At 34.8% G+C, this 18,225-nt stretch overlaps 1 protein-coding gene across 12 annotated transcripts in view; it reads left to right on the forward strand.

Annotated features, from left to right (window-relative positions):
* The window catches only part of ERC1 (ELKS/RAB6-interacting/CAST family member 1), a 339,530-nt gene that overhangs the window by 130,939 nt on the left and 190,366 nt on the right, over positions 1–18,225 (forward strand). For all 12 annotated transcript variants that reach the window (XM_031939566.1, XM_031939573.1, XM_031939569.1 and 9 more), the window contains 3 exons: positions 6,512–6,652; positions 7,613–7,753; positions 12,253–12,446. In XM_031939566.1, coding sequence (XP_031795426.1) covers positions 6,512–6,652; positions 7,613–7,753; positions 12,253–12,446 — 476 coding nt within the window. The remainder of the gene's footprint in view (positions 1–6,511; positions 6,653–7,612; positions 7,754–12,252; positions 12,447–18,225) is intronic.

Here is an 18,225-nt window from a genome sequence, read left to right on the forward strand (position 1 = left end):
TGCCCATCTCTTCCCCCTTATTTCTTTATGGATTTTGGAAGGTGCTATCCTTTTATGCTATATATGTAGTGTTGCATATTTAACTGTTGCCTATTTAACCCATTCCTGATGTGAATAGGTTTTCAGAACTATGGAGGAGCCCTCCTCCTCGCTCTAATGCCTCTGTGTATATTCTTCCTCTGCACCTCATTTGCATAATAGAATTACTATTTTTACCTTAATTCTGTCCCAATATTTCTTTTGAGTTACCCTATTGTTTATGTCTATCTTAAACATGTAGTGTATATCCCATGTAAAAACAAAACAAAATCCAAATTGTCCAAGTTGAGTTCCTTGGAATTGATCTTTGATATTGGCTCTTATATGTTAAATTTTCTTTTAAGTTCAGGTTTGGTTGATAGAAATTTCTGAAAATCTACAAGATCATTGAATGTCCATTTTTTGTCATTCTCATAATTTTGGTGGAGATGATATTTTTGGCCACAGGCCTAATTCTTTTGATTGTTGGTAAATGTGATTCCAGAACTATGGTCTTTTATTGTGGCTGCTGATAGGTCCTATATAATTCTGTTTGTAGCTCCAGCATTTTTGAATTAGTTTTTGTTTTGCTTTTCTGGGTTTTTTTTTTGGGGGGGGAGGTATTTTGCCTAATATTTTCTTGAAAGATGATATTGAGGCTTCTTTTTTGGTTCTAACTTTTCAAGCAGACCAATAATTCTTAAATGATCTCTTCTGAATCTATTTTCCAGGTCAGTTGTTTTTCCATTGAAATATTTCATTTTTCTCTCTTTTTTTTTATCCTTTTGATTTTGCTTTATTGTATTTTGATTTCTCATAAAGTCATTAACTTTTATTTGCTCAATCATAATTTTTAAGGACTTATTTTCCTTAGTGAGCTTTATACCTCTTTTCCCAGTTGGCCAATTTTGCTTTTTAAGGCATTCTTCTTTTCATTAGCTTTTTGTATTTCCTTTTGTTTTACCCCTAATTCTCTTCCTAATTTTTTCTCTTTCTCTTTTGAGCTCTTCATGGTCAGAAACAAATTCTTATTTTTCTTGAAGGCTTTGGATGGGGAAGCTTTGATTTTTTTGTTTTTTTAATCTTCTGAAGGTGTGTTTTTGCTCGTCTTTGTCATCATAGCAACTTTCTGAAGTCAGAATCTTCTTTTGTTTTTGCTCATTTTCCCAGCCTGTTAACTTGGCTTTTAATTCTTTGTTAGAGTAGGGCTTTGGTTCCAGAGTGGAGGGTACAGTTATGTACAGCTGTTTTCAGAGATTCTTCTAGGAACCTGACACCAGCCCTGGAACTGTTAGAAGTGTCCTTGCTCCACTGTAAGTGTGAGATCTAGTGTGCTAAAGCAACAGAATCCTTCCTCAGTGCTAGTAAGGAGACCTCCTGTGACCTGAGGCCTTTGGGAGCTGTCACCACCACCACTGCCCACACCTACTCCTGGTTTGCCAGCTTTCCTAGACCTTTTTATCCTCCTGGCAAACCTTTTCTGCTGGCCTTAGTCATTGTTGGTTTCTCTAGCCTGAGAGGTCTGGAAGCCACCAGTACTGTCGCTGACTCAGAAGTTCTTAGGCCATTTCCTGCTTTGCTGACCCTGGGGCCAGTGCTGCAATGTGTTGGTATGGCCTGCACTGGGACTGCATGCTCAACTCCCACCCTGATGCCATAGACCTTTCCTGCTGACCTTCTAAATTGTCTTCAGCTGGAGAATTATTTGATTTCAACCTTTTGCATCTTCTGATGATCTAAATTTTGTTTAGAGTCATTATTTAAAGGAATTTGGAGTGGTGTAGGGGAGAGCATGGTTGAGTTCTTGTCTTTACTCCATTTTGGCTCTGCATCTTCCCAATTATAATGCAGCTGTTTTTGATAAGTTCAAGTCAACAGACACAGCTGAACTACATACATCTCTTATAGAAAGTAGCAGATGTGATAATTGAACTATTTCTGTGACATTTGAAACAGTGTGAAGAATAAAAGAGTTTTGCAGCACTGGACAAAAAGTCTTAAATTTTTTGCTATAAAAAAAGAAGTGGAAGGGGAAAAGAGAGGTCACTTTGTAAATCATAGTCTTGTGTGAAGTTGTATTAAAATGGTATTGGGTCGTTAGAATATCAATGAGTAATTGATATTCTTCTAGTTATTTAGATCTAATTTTGTGTGAAAAGCGTTTTGTAATTGTGTTCATATAGTTCCTGACTTTGTCTTGTTAAGTAGCCTCCCAAAATTTTATATTATCTACAGTTACTTCAAATGATATTTCTCTTTATATTGTTGGGCTTTGTTGGTAATATGTAGAAATGCTGATAAGAAATCTTGTTCTTTTTTTGAAAAGGGTTGTTAGATTGATTTCATCAAAGCTTTTCTTGAGTGGTATATTTATTTGTTTATTGTAGGGAAATTGGATATTTGTGGGATAGTAATGTTAAGTGGATTCATAGCTTGTTGAATGAATAGACTGAAGGAATAGTTGTTTTGGGTCACTATCATCTTGATAATAGTTCCTTAATGAGAGAATCTTCGTCCCCATTCTGTTTATTTTTATTATTGATTTACACAAAGGCCAAGAAAGTTATGCTTATCAGATTTGTAGACACACAAAGCTAAAAGGGCCAAAATAATAGATGAATTAGGATCTTAAAATATCTAGTCAGATAGTATCTAATAAAGATTGTAAAATGTTACTATTGGGTTAAAAAAAAAGTCAGCTTTACAAGCATGAGATTGGGAAATTTGGCTAGATAGCCATGTGTCTGAAAAGTTTGGTGGGCCATGGAATTCAAGTTCAGTATTCCAATATAGATTGAACTAGATGACCTCTGAGTGTCTTATAAATCTTTGATTCTGTGAAATCCCTAGGGTTATAACAGAAGAGAATATTCAGCACTCTCTTACTGGCATACATTCCATCTTATAGGAAAAGAGAAAATCCTTTCAAAAGTTTCCAGTTTCAGCAACTGCTACTAGAAAAGATAAATTCCATATCTGAAGACAATTAATTCCAAGATTTTCCAGGAAGCTACACGTTTTGCCATCAATTCTGGGGCTTTCCTCCTATTCTGAATTTATTACACATTAACCATGTTTAGTTTTAGAATATCATGGCAATTTTTGTTGTTCTGGAATTGTTTTAGTCATGTCTGAGTCTTCGTGAGCCCATTGGAGTTTTTATGGAAGAGATTCTGGAGTCATTTATCATTTCTTTCTCCAGCTCATTTTATTTTATTTTATTTTATTTAATAGCCTTTTATTTACAGGATATATGCATGGGTAACTTTACAGCATTAACAATTGCCAAACCTCTTGTTCCAATTTTTCACCTCTTACCCCCCACCCCCTCCCCTAGATGGCAAGATGACCAGTAGATGTTAAATATATTAAAATATAAATTAGATACACAATAAGTATACATGACCAAAACGTTATTTTTCCAGCTCATTTTATAAATGAGGATCTGGGGCAAACAGGGTTCAAGTGGTTTGCCCAGATAATACAGCCAGTAAATGGCTGGGACCAGATTTGAACTCATGAAAATGAGTCTCTGATTTCAGGACCGGCACCCTAAGCACTGTGCCACATAACTATCCCTATCATGGCAGTGGAAGTCCTGAAACTTTTCTTGCTCCAGTAATTATCTTCACTATGGGATTTTGCACAGTTAAGATTTAGATTTCTCTTTCTATAGGTCCGATTGTGACATGCCACTTTCCACTCTTCACCCTTCCTCACCTTCCCCCGCTAAACCCCCACCTCAGTAAACCCCAGTAGTTCTCTGTTATCCTTTGTTCACAACCTGGCTCTTTCTGACTTTTTCCAGTTTTGTATACTGCTCTTCTGTACCCTGCAATTCAACCATACTGGCTTTGTATGAAAAAGAATCCAAGGCTTCCTTAGTTCAAATCTTATCCCAGATATAAGCTTCATGACTGAGTAAATCTAAATCATTCTCCACTTCAGCTAGAAAGAAAATGGCTTAATTTGCGCCAGTCATGGCGTAGCCCTTCTCCCTGACCTCATTTCTAGCCATATGCTTTTGCCGAGCCTGAGAGAACTCCACCCTGAAGGCTGACTCAGCAATTGCTTCTTCTCTCCTCAAAACCTTCATACCAGGAGAAAGCCAGCCTCGCCTCTCACTCTGCATCACCATCTGTTGCTCTTCTGCCTGACCTGCTGAGAACACACAGGCATTGGTTCTCAGTGATTATCATGACCTCTAAATCCCATGAATCCTCCAACTCTTACAGAACAGCCGTGTTCTCTGTGCCACCGTGCCTGCTCCCGAGGTCCACTTTTTCTCCTTCATCCCCCTCCCAGCAATCCATCCAAGATCTGCCCGCCTCCTCTGTTGTCCTCTCCACAGGTAACAAGCTGATTGTCATCTGACATCTTGTCCTTCTTCACTCATTCCAATTCCTTGCATTCAGGTAAACCTCAATCCTCTTGAAGACCCAGGTGCTCCGATTGCCCTTTCTGGAGTTGTTACCTTCCCCTTTTCCCTCCTACCTTGTCATGGTGCAGGAGTCACAGCTCTTCCTGGTTCCGTTCACTTTTATTCATCCTCTACCACCGTCACTTAATCTGTTCTCCTTTGAGGTTCATTCAGTACATATTTGTCACCTAATCAGATTTCTGGTAGATGTTTACCAACCTCTGGAAAATTCCCTAAAGAAAGAAGGGAAATCTCTCCATATGAGATGGCCTTTGTCCTTGCCAAGGCAGATCTGTGTTCATAGGTGTCCCACTCCATCCCCTTTTCTCTAGCAGATTGTTCCTTCTCTTATCCCCTCTCTCTGACTTCAGTCTATCTTTGTCTGTTGGCTTCTTATTTTTGTCTACAAATATATGCAGGCTTACTTCATCTTTAAAAACTCACCTTGATCTCTTTTATCTTTAGGTTTATTTTATTTGTTTGTATTTATTTTTACACTTGATGTCCCCACTACCTGCATTTTCCTCTTTCAGAATTTCTCAGGATTATTTTCTTTCCTCCAGTCACTTTCTGGAGAAAAGTGCTCTCATATGCCAGCATCTCCCAGATATGATTACCTTTAGTATCTACTTTGGATGTTTCTTTTATGTACCTACTTATTTGTGATCTTCCTCACTAGAAAATGATTCTTTGAGGACAGGGATTTTTTTTTTTTCTTGAACTTTTTGTTGTATTCACAGTGCATAAGCACAGTATTTAGCAGGTAGTAAATGCTTAATAAAGGGATGTCGATCAACAGGATTGATAGATGTATATTTCAAACTGACCACCTGGAACCCCTTCAAGTAATCCTATGCTATGTCTTCTTAATCACATCTTTTTGATAATTCTTTTGCTTGCTCTTTTATTTAAAAAAAAAATCATTCTTAATCAATTTTATTATCTTTGTGTATTTTTTAATTTAAAAAAATGACACTTATTATTTTTATATTTTTAACCACTTGAAATTGTATTATAGTTTTGGGGTGAAATAACCATTAATCTTTACTGTTATTTCATAGTGTTTTTATGTACAAAGATGTTGGTTTATTTGGTTTTTTTGTTATTTTAAGAATGACTATTTAAAGAAGTGGCTTGACTCATCCTGGGACAGCTGGGAAATAGATAAAAAACATCCCTATGTATTTTAGACTTGGGTTTTTTTTTTGTTTTTGTTTTGTTTTGTTTTTTAAGGACATGGTCACTATTCCCTGACTTTCTTGGATTCAGAACACTTTGGTTTTAGGGTTTGCTGTTTCAACTTTCCAACTTAGCAACCCCTTTGCAAACAAATCATTTTAATAATATCCCTTTTTCATATCCCTTCTTACTTAATTTTTAAATTGCATGCTTTATATGCCATAAAGTTTAAGATGTTTTTGATATCTTTTAAATAAATTGGCTTGTGAGTAACTGAAAAGGAAATATATATGTTTCTTATATACCTAGAAACAAAGGTGGGTGGGACTCTGGATCTGAAGTCAGGAAGACCCAAGTTCACATGTGGCTTCAGACACTCTATACGACTCTGGGAAAGTCAGTGAACCTTTATTTGAGTCAATTTCCTGAACTGCAAAATAGGGATAATAATACCATCTTTACCTTACAGTATTATTGTGAAAATGGAATAAGATATTGTAAAGCTCTTAGCATAGGTTCCAGCACATAATAGGTTCTTCAGTAGATGCTTGTTTTCTTTCCTTCTTTTCTTTAATGACCCTAGCAGATATGACCAGTTTTATTTATTTATTATTAGTTACTTGGAACATGAATTAATGGAATTACTGCAATCTGCAATACTAGCAGAAGTTGAAAAAAACAACCTGGATTTTTCATGAGGGCAAAGTCAGATGAATGTTGACTCTGTGTTGTCGAATCATTGTAGGAAAGATAGCTTGCTTTAAAACAAACAAAGGCAAAAAGAAAAAAAAATCCACAATATTTAAACCTGTTTTAAATGATCATTACCCATAATCAGAATTTGTAGCAGTATCAAACAAAAATCCTTAAGAGATTTTTATGTTTTTTCCTTAGGAAAGGACAATTGAACGCTTGAAGGAGCAACGGGACAGAGATGAGCGGGAGAAGCAAGAGGAGATTGACAACTATAAGAAGGATCTGAAGGACTTAAAGGAAAAAGTCAGCCTCTTGCAAGGAGACCTCTCTGAGAAAGAGGTTAATTTCATAAAAATTGATATGCTTGATTTGACTTAAAGACTAACTTGTGTGTGTACATATTTTCTCATGTTGTGAATGTGGGTATAGTGTCATAGTTACTTTTGGGATAGTGATCATATAGAATATATTTAGGAGGATGAATCTAATAATTTTAGCAGCAGGTTTTCTGAAAAGCACTTGAAGAATGTGTTCAAAATGGCTTTATTTTAGGACATTGTTCAGTATCAGCAGAATATTATATATATTTTAAAAATTCTGGACTAATTCCTTGAATAATTGAAATTCTGATAATTTATATCATTTCTCTAGATCAGTTCTGGAAATCATTGGGGCCCTGTTAAATTTTTAGGGTTGTTGGAATGATGGTAAGGCAGAAGGAATGTGAAGATGAAGGAAGGATTTACTGACCTTTATTTCTGGAAGTATTTCTTGTTATTGGCAGTGAAATCTGGAATTGTCGTCAACCAACAGGGTATTTAATTAACTTTTAAACTGAATTTGGAGATATTCCTTCATGTGAAATTTGTGAACTAAAGAGCAAAAATGGCTTACAGCCATGTGAACCATTAATACAAAGGCTTTTGAGGTACCTTCTGAATTTTATAGAAACATAAATGTGTGGCAGAGTCTTACAGCATTTTCCATGTATAAGTGAAAATACTGTTATATGATTGAGCTTATACCTATCCAGGATTATTGAATATGGTAACAGAAGCTTTAGAAGTATAATTCTTAATTTGACTGTTAATAACTTTCAGTTACTCTTAAATACCCTTTGACTTGGTTAGATTTAAATTTAACATGGAGAAAAGCTAACTTGTCTAACAAGCATTGTTTTTTAAACAAGAATACATTTGTATATACGGGTAGAATGAAAATCAGAATACACAGACATAGCATAAATGTTGAGGCCTCTGGCTATCACTGATAATATGTATCAGTTATTTTTGTTTTTAGGCTTCACTGTTGGACCTCAAGGAACATGCTTCTTCTCTGGCTTCTTCAGGACTAAAGAAGGATTCAAGACTTAAGACACTAGAGATTGCTTTGGAGCAGAAGAAAGAAGAGTGTCTGAAAATGGAATCACAATTGAAAAAGGTTTTTTTTTTTTTTTAAATGCCCTGTCTGGGCTGGTTCAGTATTAGGAAAACTATTAGCATAATTGAGTATATCAGTAACCAAACTAATAAAAATCATATAGGTACAGTCACTAGACAAAGATGTACACATCCCAGCTAATTATTACTTCTTTTTTTGGTAGGAAATTTCATGTATCACTGAATATCAGAATAGGAAGAAACTTCAGAGAGAATCTGGTTCACCCTATATCCAAACAAGAATTCTCTGTGCAACATATCTGAGAAGTGTCATGCGCTCTTTGTTAATAATAGTGGGACCTCATTACTTTTGAGGCAGCTCATTCCATTATGATAGACATTATTCTTAAGAAGATTTCTTTGACAAAGCCTAAATTTCCTTCTTTGCAATTTCTACCCATTATTCTTAATTTTGTTCTCTAGGCTACTGTTCCAATAACAACTGTTATGCCTTGCCTAAATTTCTTTTTCTTCACATTAAACATCCCCTCTCCCTCCTGTTCCTTTAGTCTGCATCTAGTATTATCTCAAAGTGCTTCATCATTTTGGTCACTCTGCATTAGTTTTTCCATTTCTTTGTTTTTCAGAGATCTTTCTAAAATGTCTTATCCACAATTGATCATATTTCTTTAATTTTGAGCTAGCCAAAGTAGGCTATAAGAAGGCTATTATTTTGTTGGTCCTTTCTTAATGCATCCTGAAATGATGTTTTTGGGCCACTGCATTACACAAACTGACTCCATGATATTCTATTACTGAATTTGAAGTCTACTAAAGTTGCCAGATTTTTTCCAACTGGACTTTTGTATAACCATAGTTGTTCCACCTTAATAATTTTGAAGTCTTTTACATTCACTTCATCTTATTAGATTGACAGTTTAGATTCTTTTGGAGTCTTTAACTCTTCCAAGGTATTATGTATGCTAACAATTAATATTCTGTAGATTTGCCAATCATAAATGCTTGGTTAAACTGCACAGAACAATTCACAAATCCTTAATGTAATAATATAAAGAACTTCTAATTTGACATCAACTTTATAATGATTCCTTTTTGGGTTAGCCATTCAAGTAGTTTTGAATCCACTTAACTATTTTGTTTAGCCTACATATCTCCATTTTGTGTATAAGACAAGGAAATTAATATGGTTACAAAATGGTAAAGCCAGGAATAAAAATGGAAATTTTCTGATTTCTACTTTAACTCTTTCCCAAATACTTAAGTATCTGCAGAATTATTGGTATTAAGACTGTATTTGTGAAATGTTGGGGAAGCAAATTTCAAACCTAAAACAAATGAGCAAATTATGTATCATAAGGGTACTCTTGAATAGATAGAAACTATTCACCGAACTTCATTCCTTAGGGATTTATTTAGTGATGCCTGACTCAGCTCAATCAATAAACATTTATTAAATACTGTGTGCCAGGAACTGTTCTGAGTGCTAGAATTACAAAAAAGAGATAGAAGACAATCCTGCCCTCAAGAGCTTCCAGTATATTAAGGGAGAAAAATGCAAACAAATACATGCAAAGCAAGCTATACATAAGATAAATAGGAAATAATTAATAGAGGAAAGGCACCTAGAATTGTTGGGGAAGGCTTCTGTAGAAAGCAGGACTTTAGTTGGTATTTGAAGGAAGTCAAGGAAGTAAGTGGTAGGAACAAAGGAGGGAGAGAATTCCAGGTATAGGAGACTGACATAGGAAATACCTAAAGACTGCATTTGGAATGTCTTGTTCATGGAAAAGCCAGAAGTTCAATGACGTTATTCTGTGGAAGAGTACATGGTAGGGAGAAGCATAGGATGCGAGAGTGATGAAGGAGATGTGTGACATAAAGTACTGGACTGATAGGCTTATTTTCTTCAAGCTAAACTTTTGCTTTCAACAAAAATACTGGCCCCAAGGCAAGACAACTACCAGAAGACAATGTCAACAGATTAGAATGTTTTTTAGTATGAGCAGTTCACTGCTAACTTGAAAGGAAAGCTGCACTAACTCATTATTGGCAATAGTGAAATAGAAAAGGAGTAGGCAGCTTTCAGAGATTTGGTGTACAACATTGCATTTACTCTTCTGGGCCAGAACACTCACAAACATCAAAATTGGTTTTAGGAAGATGATGGGGAAATTCAGAAGCTGCTAAATTCATTTACAAGAATTCTCCAAAGTGTACCAACAGAATAGTTCATCTGTCTCTAAGAAGACAGCATTTAACTCCTTTAGAAGTAAAGTGCAAGGAAAACTCAGAGAGATATAGGGTTCTTGACTCAATAAGAAGGCAGATGAAATTCAGTTTCAGGTTATAGGAAAAACTCATGGATTTTTTTTTTTTTTTTGATGCCCTGAAGGATATATATGGGCCCAAGCCCTATAGTACATCTCAAAATGGAGCCATATTGATTAATGATAAGGACATCATCCTGGAAAGATGTATTAACACTTTTATAGCATTCTCAGCAGATGATCATCAATGCTGAAATCATTGAAAGTATCTCTCAAGACAAACCTTTTATTGTTGAACTTCCAACTGAAGAAGAGATTTGGATTCAGTTAGGTTCTCTTGTATGGCAAGTGCCTGATGCTGATTCTGTTTCCAGCTCAGATGTACAAGGCAAGATAGTACGCTGCCCATATGTGTTATATGGCAAGAGGAGGAACTTCCCTCAGGAGTTCAAGGATTCCTCCATTGTCCATCTCTATAAAGGAAAAGGAAATAGGTTCTCTTTTTTAGTCAGAGCTGGCAAGATTCTTGTCAGAGTCCTCCTTAACAGGCTACAGAAAGGGCCAAGGAACAGGCAATATGGTGTTTACTCCCTGACAATTCCAGGAAGAATGAAGAATGCCCCAACTTTCATTGATTTGATCAAAGCCTTTGATTTAGCTATAAGGGCTTGTGAAAAATAATGGCAATTTCATGACAATATGTTTGCACAGTTTCTGGATAATGAGCAATAATCTTGTATTTTTGCAGAGACTAATGGAGTGAAACAGGGATGTGTCCTTTTTTCCTTGCTTTTTAGCACAGTGAAAATGACATCAAGGTCAGCTATCTCACATTAATGTAAATTATTTAATTTAAAAAGGCTATGAGGCAAGACCAAAGTGGAGGGAGAGTTGATGCATGACTTTTTGTCTGACTCAGTGCAGCTTCTGGGACCAAAAGGCCACAAAGTTTGTATTGATTGTCTACTGCTCCTGCCGATTTTGACCTAACAGCTAACACAAAGAAAACTCAGGTTCTCCACCTGCAAGCACCACACCATCCATATATGGAATCCTCATTTATAATAAATGGAGAACTATTGAATGCTGTGGATAAGTTATTTACCTTGGCAGTATATTTTCCATATAGATGATGAGGTTTATTTGTACATTGCCAAAGCTGGTTCAGTTTGGGAGAAAGTACGAAGAAAGTATGGAAGAGAAAAGGTATTAGACTACCTGCCAGACTGAAGTTGTACAGAGCTGTTGTGCCAATTTCATTTTGCATGCCTGAGAACCTTGGATGGCATATCAGTGCCATGCCAGGAAACTGAATCACTTCCCTTTGAATTGTCTTAGGAAGATCTTGAAGATCACCTGACAGGACAAGGTGCCTGATACTGACATGCTTTACCTTTTAACTCTACAGAGTTGGTACTCAATTGTACAGAAAATGCAACTGTATTGGGTTGTTTGAATGTTAAGTGTACTTTTTGCTAAAAGACTTTTTTTTTAAGGAAACTCACACAAGGAAGGTGCTTACATGGTGGTCAAAAGAAGTGATACAAGGATTCTTTCAGTCTTTCTGAAAACTTTAGAATCAATTGTGAGGCCTGGGAGGTACTGGCATAGGACTGTCCATCACGGCCTGCCCACATCAAAGAAGGCTCTATATTCTATGAGCAAAGAAGAATTGTACAAGCTCAAAAGAAATGTGAGATGCACAAATTGAGAGACATTTTCACTTCATATGTTTATACAGACTGTTTGTGCCTGATCTGTTGCAGAATTTTCTGAGCATGTATTGGTTTTGTTGGAAACACTATATCTTGACCTAGACATAGTAATGTCCTTACAACAACCAATCAACATGATGAGAAATAAAGTGTAAAAAAGCTGGAGAAGTGGAGAGGAGCAGGGTGAAGTTAGGTTATGAAGGGATTTTAATGCCAATAGGTCATTTAAATTTGGTATTTGTTGCTACTTCTCATAAAATCAAGATTATTTTTTAATAATTTATTCCTTCCCTCCATCTCTCCCTTTTTTCATTTCCTCTCACCCTCCCTTTCTCACCTCCCTCCTACTTTACTTTCTATCTTCTCTTTCTCTTTCCCTCAACATAAATTTCTCGAGGGCAGGACTATTTCATTTTTCCTTTATATTGACAATACCTGGTACATAGTAGGTCCTTAATAAATTTTACATTTTTTGATTGGGGTGTGTGTGTGTGTGTGTGTGTGTGTGTGTGTGTGTGTTTCTAAGTTTCTAATGGATTTACTGCTTTATTTTGTAGGCACATGAAGCAACTCTAGAAGCCAGAGGCAGTCCTGAGATGAATGATCGGCTCCAGCAGTTAGAGAGAGAGATTACACAGCATAGGGATGAATCCAGTAAGGCCCAGGCAGAGGTAGATCGTCTCCTGGAAATCCTAAAGGAGATGGAAAATGAGAAGAATGATAAAGATAAGAAAATAGCTGAGCTGGAGAGGTAAGGAAGGATAAGTTGGAAGTTACCTGATGAAGTCAGAATGGTTAAAGATTTGTAACTTTTGGGTTTAGGGGTTTGGGTGGGAGTATAATTTGTGTAATTGGTTTTAGCTTTAACTACAGTAGTTCTTTTTTTATTTTTTCCTTTCTTTCTTTTTTGTTATTATTATAGCTTTTTATCGACAGAACATATGCATGGGTAATTTTTCAACTTTGTCCCTTGCAGTCACTTCTGTTCCAACTTTTCCCTTCCCTCCTCCACCCCCTCCCCTAGATGGCAGGCAGTCTTATACATGTTAAACATGTTAAAGTATATCCTAGATACAATATATGTGTGCAGATCCATACAGGTCTCTTGTTGCACAAGAATAATTGGATTCAGAAGGTAAAAATAACCTGGAAAGAAAAACAAAAATGCAGGTAGTCCACATTCATTTCTCAATGTTCTTTCTCTGGTTCTGTCCATCATTGATCAATTGGAACTGAATTGGATCTTCTCTTTGTCGAAAATATCCACTTACATCAGAATACATCTTCATACAGTATTGTTGAAGTTTATAATGATTACCTGGTTCTGCTCATTTCACTTAGCATCAGTTCATTTAAGTCTCTCAAGGCCTCTCTGAAATCATCCTGTTGGTCATTTCTTACAGAACAATAATAATATTCCATAACATTCATATACCATAATTTACCCAACCATTCTCCAGTTGATGATCATCCACTCAGTTTCCAGTTTCTAGCCACTATAAAAAGGGCTGCCACAAACATTTTTTCACATGTGGGTCCCTTTCCCTTCTTTAAGATCTCTTTGGGATATAAGCTCAGTAGTGACATTGCTGGGTCAAAGGGTATGCACAGTTTGACAACTTTTTGAGAATAGTTCCAAATTGCTCTCCATAATGGTTGGATCTGTTCACAATTCCACCAACAATGCATCAGTGTCCCAGTGTTCCCACATTCCCTCCAACATTTGTCATTATCTTTTCCTGTCGTCTTAGCCAATCTGACAGGTATGAACTACATTAGTTCTTGATCTTTCTTTATTTAAACCTTGGCATTCAGGTTGATGTGATTTGGTTAACTCTCATTGCCTGTAGTTTATTAGAGGTTGCCATATTGGTGAGCAAAGTAACAGGGTGATCATATTATTTAGTACAGTAAAAGGTGGTTATTAATTCAAGAATTTAAGGTTTAGTCAATGATATTACTACTGGTTTCTATAATTAATAGAAATTACAGTATTAGAAATATTCACTGTTGGTTAACCTTATTAAAATTAGCTATATTTCCAGTGAATTCTTAATTCTTGGGATTTTCAAAATGATAGGTGTGTAAACAGTTATATCACAATTGATAATAAAGAAAATTTAGAAAGCTTTTGTTAAGATTTTGTGGGCCTTTGACCATAAATCTAAAGTTTCCTTATTAAACTTTGTTTCATATGCCTACTTATATAGAAGTCAGCTAGAATTTCTCCTATTATTATTATTATTTTTTTTTGGTCTCAGAGTATTTGAACATAATTAATCTTTCTACTTCTTTCCTTTCTTATTGCCTTCATCGCTTTTACATAGAGATATGTATATATAAAGCATTTAATACCAATTACATTAACCTCTTCAACATCTTCCACTAGATCCCCTTTAAATGAAGAAGTTAATCGGTGACAAAAACCAGTTTTTATTACCTTGAAATATTGACAGGGATTTACAAATACTAGTATGTATTGTCCAATTTTTGGGAGGTGTTCATTTTCATTACATTGAAAGCTATGGAAACCATCCTATAATTGTTAGGTAATTTCCTTCCCTTTTCATTTCCCTTTCCTTTCTTCATTTTTCCTTCCCCCTTCTCCTTCCTCCTTTTCTCATGTCCTACTCCTTCCCTTCATCCTTTCTTAAAAAATCTTGAGGCTTAAGTTTCCTAAATTTTTTTAATGCTATACTCTATCAATGTACTATTATTATATTATTAATATAATATTAACAACACAGACCCCTTCTTCCCCCCCCCCCATACATCCCATAACAACATTTTTCATTATTGTAATGACTGTTTAATATGTAACTTCCTTCTTTATTAAATGCCTTCAATTTTGGTGTATTTAGCTCATCACATTGTGTTTTCAAAACCATAGTTACCTGAAATGACCAAGGTTAGTTACTACTTTTGTTTTCTTTGATTTTTGTCTTTTGTCATTTATTTGTGTGTATCATTTTCATATTTAGAATTATTGCCAAATATTTACTTAGTAAATTTTTTTATGAAAAAGCACTTTGATTTATTATATTCCCCATCTTAACATGTGGTAGTGAGGATTATGTTTAGAAAGTCTCACAATGCCATTAAAAAAATAATACAAATTACTTGAAAGTATCATCTCTTTATTTATAAAAAGAGAAAATAAATTCAGTAGTGCTTGCTTTGAGGTTTAGGTGTAATTTTTAAAAGAAGTAAATCTTAGTTTGTTATCTAGAATTATGTCCAATGGCTATTTTTTATTAGTCATTATAATTCACCCAATTGAGGAAAACTATAAATTTCCCATTCTTTACTCAGAATTTGACTCAAAAGGCTATTTGAAACACAGTCCTTTTTGCCCTTTTAGGCATTTGCTGCTATTTTTTTTATAATATATAATCCAAAATTTTTTAACCACTTAAAATTTTATATTTTTCTATTCCACACTTATATAATTTCTTTTGTATCATGGTTTTAGATGGGAACAGATTTATAGAAATTTAAAAGTTCAGGAAACTTGTATAGATCATCTCCTTTTGGCAGTAGGGAAGTAGAGTCGAGAGTAAAATGATCTGTCTGCAATTAGTCACTGGTAGAACAAGATTTAACAATCCAGGGTCTCCTTAATCTTAGAATGATATTCTTTCCATTCCACTAAGACCATTTATTTCTGGCTGGATTTAGTTGTAGCTATCTTTCAAACTTTTTCTGTTACCTTGATCCTACATTAAAAACATTGTACTGTATGTATGAATGTGGTATTTTTTGGTGACTTGAGGTTTTTCTTTTGGTTCTAAAGAAGATATTTAATTTAGCTTCTCACAAGTCTTAAAAAATTCCTTTATCTTCACAGAAGACTGTTTAAATCTTTCTTTATACTTATCTAGTGAAAGAACTATTGAGAAGATCATAAATCTTTTTTCTTTTTTTTTTTTTTTTTTGCTTATTTTCTTATTATAAAATACATGTGGTGGTTGTTTTTATTTTCTCTGTTCAAATCATTTGCTTTTTGTATTGCCATTTTAATTTTTCTTTTGTGTTGGTGTGTATTTCCCCATAATTTATTTTTTGAATTTCCCCACCTTTTCATCTGCTGGTTCCATTCTTGATGTGTGTACCTTTTTTCTTTTTAGTCATGCTGTTTCTCAAAAGGCTAATCTTCTATAAATTATATCCCCTACCACATGTTGGTCTTCATTGTGAAGAGAGTTTTTTGGGATGTTCTAGGGAAATCATTATCATATAAAGGCTTTTATTGTTCTGAATTGTTACTATTGTTCTTGACTGTTCTGGTGTTTGCTGGGATTTGGCTTAAGTAGAATGAAAGAGGAACCACTTACATTAAATAAATTTTTATTTTTTTGTAATTTTTACCTGATTTTAGACAAATTCAGTTATGTGTTAGACTGTACTGTGGTTTAAATATTGCCAGTTTCAGTGAGCTTCATTCTTTCTCTTTACTCTTATTTGGTCATTCTACTTTTGTTGTTCTTTTTCAGTGCTATGTTGTGGACCCTTTCCAGTTTTTTTTTTTTTTTCTTAAAATTTTTTTTAAAATTTAAAACAAATTGAAAAAAAATGTTATTGCACAGCAGAACATAAGAAAAGATTCAAAATATCTAATGATAAATTTCCACCTCAAAAAAGCATATATAATAATAAAACACATTGTATTCAGGATTGTACATCTTTTCTTTGCTTCCTTCTAGATTTTCTTTTGTTCTATGCTGTGCACTTTTTACTTTCTTTTACTTTACTTTACTTTTACTTCTTCTTTTTTCTATTTTTCTTCCTCCCCATTTCCCCCAAAGTAGCCACAGTTAAGCATGGATATATATTCATGTTCACATACACATACATACACACACACACCACATATACCACATACATAACATATTCATTATCTCATTTGCTATCCTTACTAACTCTTCTACTTTACCTCTACCCTCTAGCATACCTTGCTATTACTTAACTAGTGATTGGTAGATTTTTTTCTATTTCTATTTTTCCTCTTTTTCTGTCATTTTAGTACAATTTTCTTCAATTATTTCTTGTATTATTGCATCAAGGTTTTTTTTGTTTGTTTGATTGTGGTTTTTTGGGTCATATTTTCAGGTAGGTCAATTATTTTCATGATTTCTTGATCTGTTCTCTAGATCTGTTGTTTGAGATGTCTCAATTTCTCTTCTATTTTTAAATTCTCTTTTGGTATAGTATTTCTTGATCCCTTATAACTTCACTGGTTTTCCCTTGCTCAGTTTTAATTTTCAAAGGGTCATTTTTTTCCTTAGAACTATGGATCTTTTCTAATTGATTGACTTTCTTTTCATAATCTCTTGTTTTTCTTGGATTATTCTCATCTTTTTTTTTTTTTTTTAAAGTTTTTCTTCAATCTTTCTCTTTGGTTTTTAAAGTCTTTCTTGAGTATTCTATGAATTCTTTTTGGTAACCAGCTCACCAGTCTGTGTTTATCCTGAAGCACAATTTTGTTTTGTTTGTGGGGGAAATCTGGACAGTTTGTGATCTTTCTGACTTGCTATTTCATCTTCCCAGATCTTGCAAAGCTTGCATTTTGCTGAAGGGAAATAAAATGTATAGAGAAAAGTTAATAGGACATATAGACAAAATAAAAACCACAATAATTTCCAGATTTGAGGGACAAAGAGCACTACCTACTGGGGTGATCCATCTTGAGTAGGAGCTGCCACTTGAGTTTATTAGCCTTACAGAAAACTAGGGATTAAATGAGGTAATGAGGAAGAGGGAGTATGTTCCAGGGATGAGAACCTGTCTATGCTAAGGCACAGTCAGAGGAATGTCATGTATAGGAAGTAAGCCAGTGTGGCTGGTGTCTAGAATAGAGCACACAATGGAGAAGAATTGTTCAGTAAGTCTGGAAATCCAGGCTAGACTGGGAAGGTCTTTAAATGCCTAACAGAGGAATTTGTACTGGACCTTTTTGAGCAGAGGAGTGATGTGAGCACGCATCTATGTTCTGGAAAGATCAACTTTTTGCTCTTTTGCACAGGATGGATTGGAGAGGGTAGACTAGATGCAGGAGGACCGACTAAGAATTTCTTATATTAGTAAGGGCTTGTCTTTAAATATTTTCCTTGACCTTTTTGCATTCTTTGACACTGTCAATCACATCCTCTCTAGGTTTTTGGAACATTATTTTCTCCTATTTGTCCTTCAATCTGTCTGACCATTCTTCTGTCTTCTCTGCTGGATCTTCATCCAGATTATGCCTATAGTTGCCCCTTAGAGCTCTGTTCTGTGTCCTCTTCCCTTTTTCCTTTATACTACTTCATTTGGTGATTTTGGCAGCTCCCATGAATTTAATTAGAGAAGAATTCATCTCTAAGCTGATGATTCTTATAGCTGTCTTTTTTGCTCCATTCTTTCTGCTGATTTACAATCTTGCATCTCCAACTGTCTTTCAGATATCTCAAACTGAATGTTCAGTAGACATCTTAAACTCAGCACATCAAAAATTGACTTCATTTTATCATTCTGTCTAGCATCTCCAACCCCAT

The sequence above is a fragment of the Sarcophilus harrisii genome, chromosome 5 (genome assembly GCF_902635505.1).
Source record: "Sarcophilus harrisii chromosome 5, mSarHar1.11, whole genome shotgun sequence".
Lineage (NCBI taxonomy): Eukaryota > Metazoa > Chordata > Mammalia > Dasyuromorphia > Dasyuridae > Sarcophilus > Sarcophilus harrisii.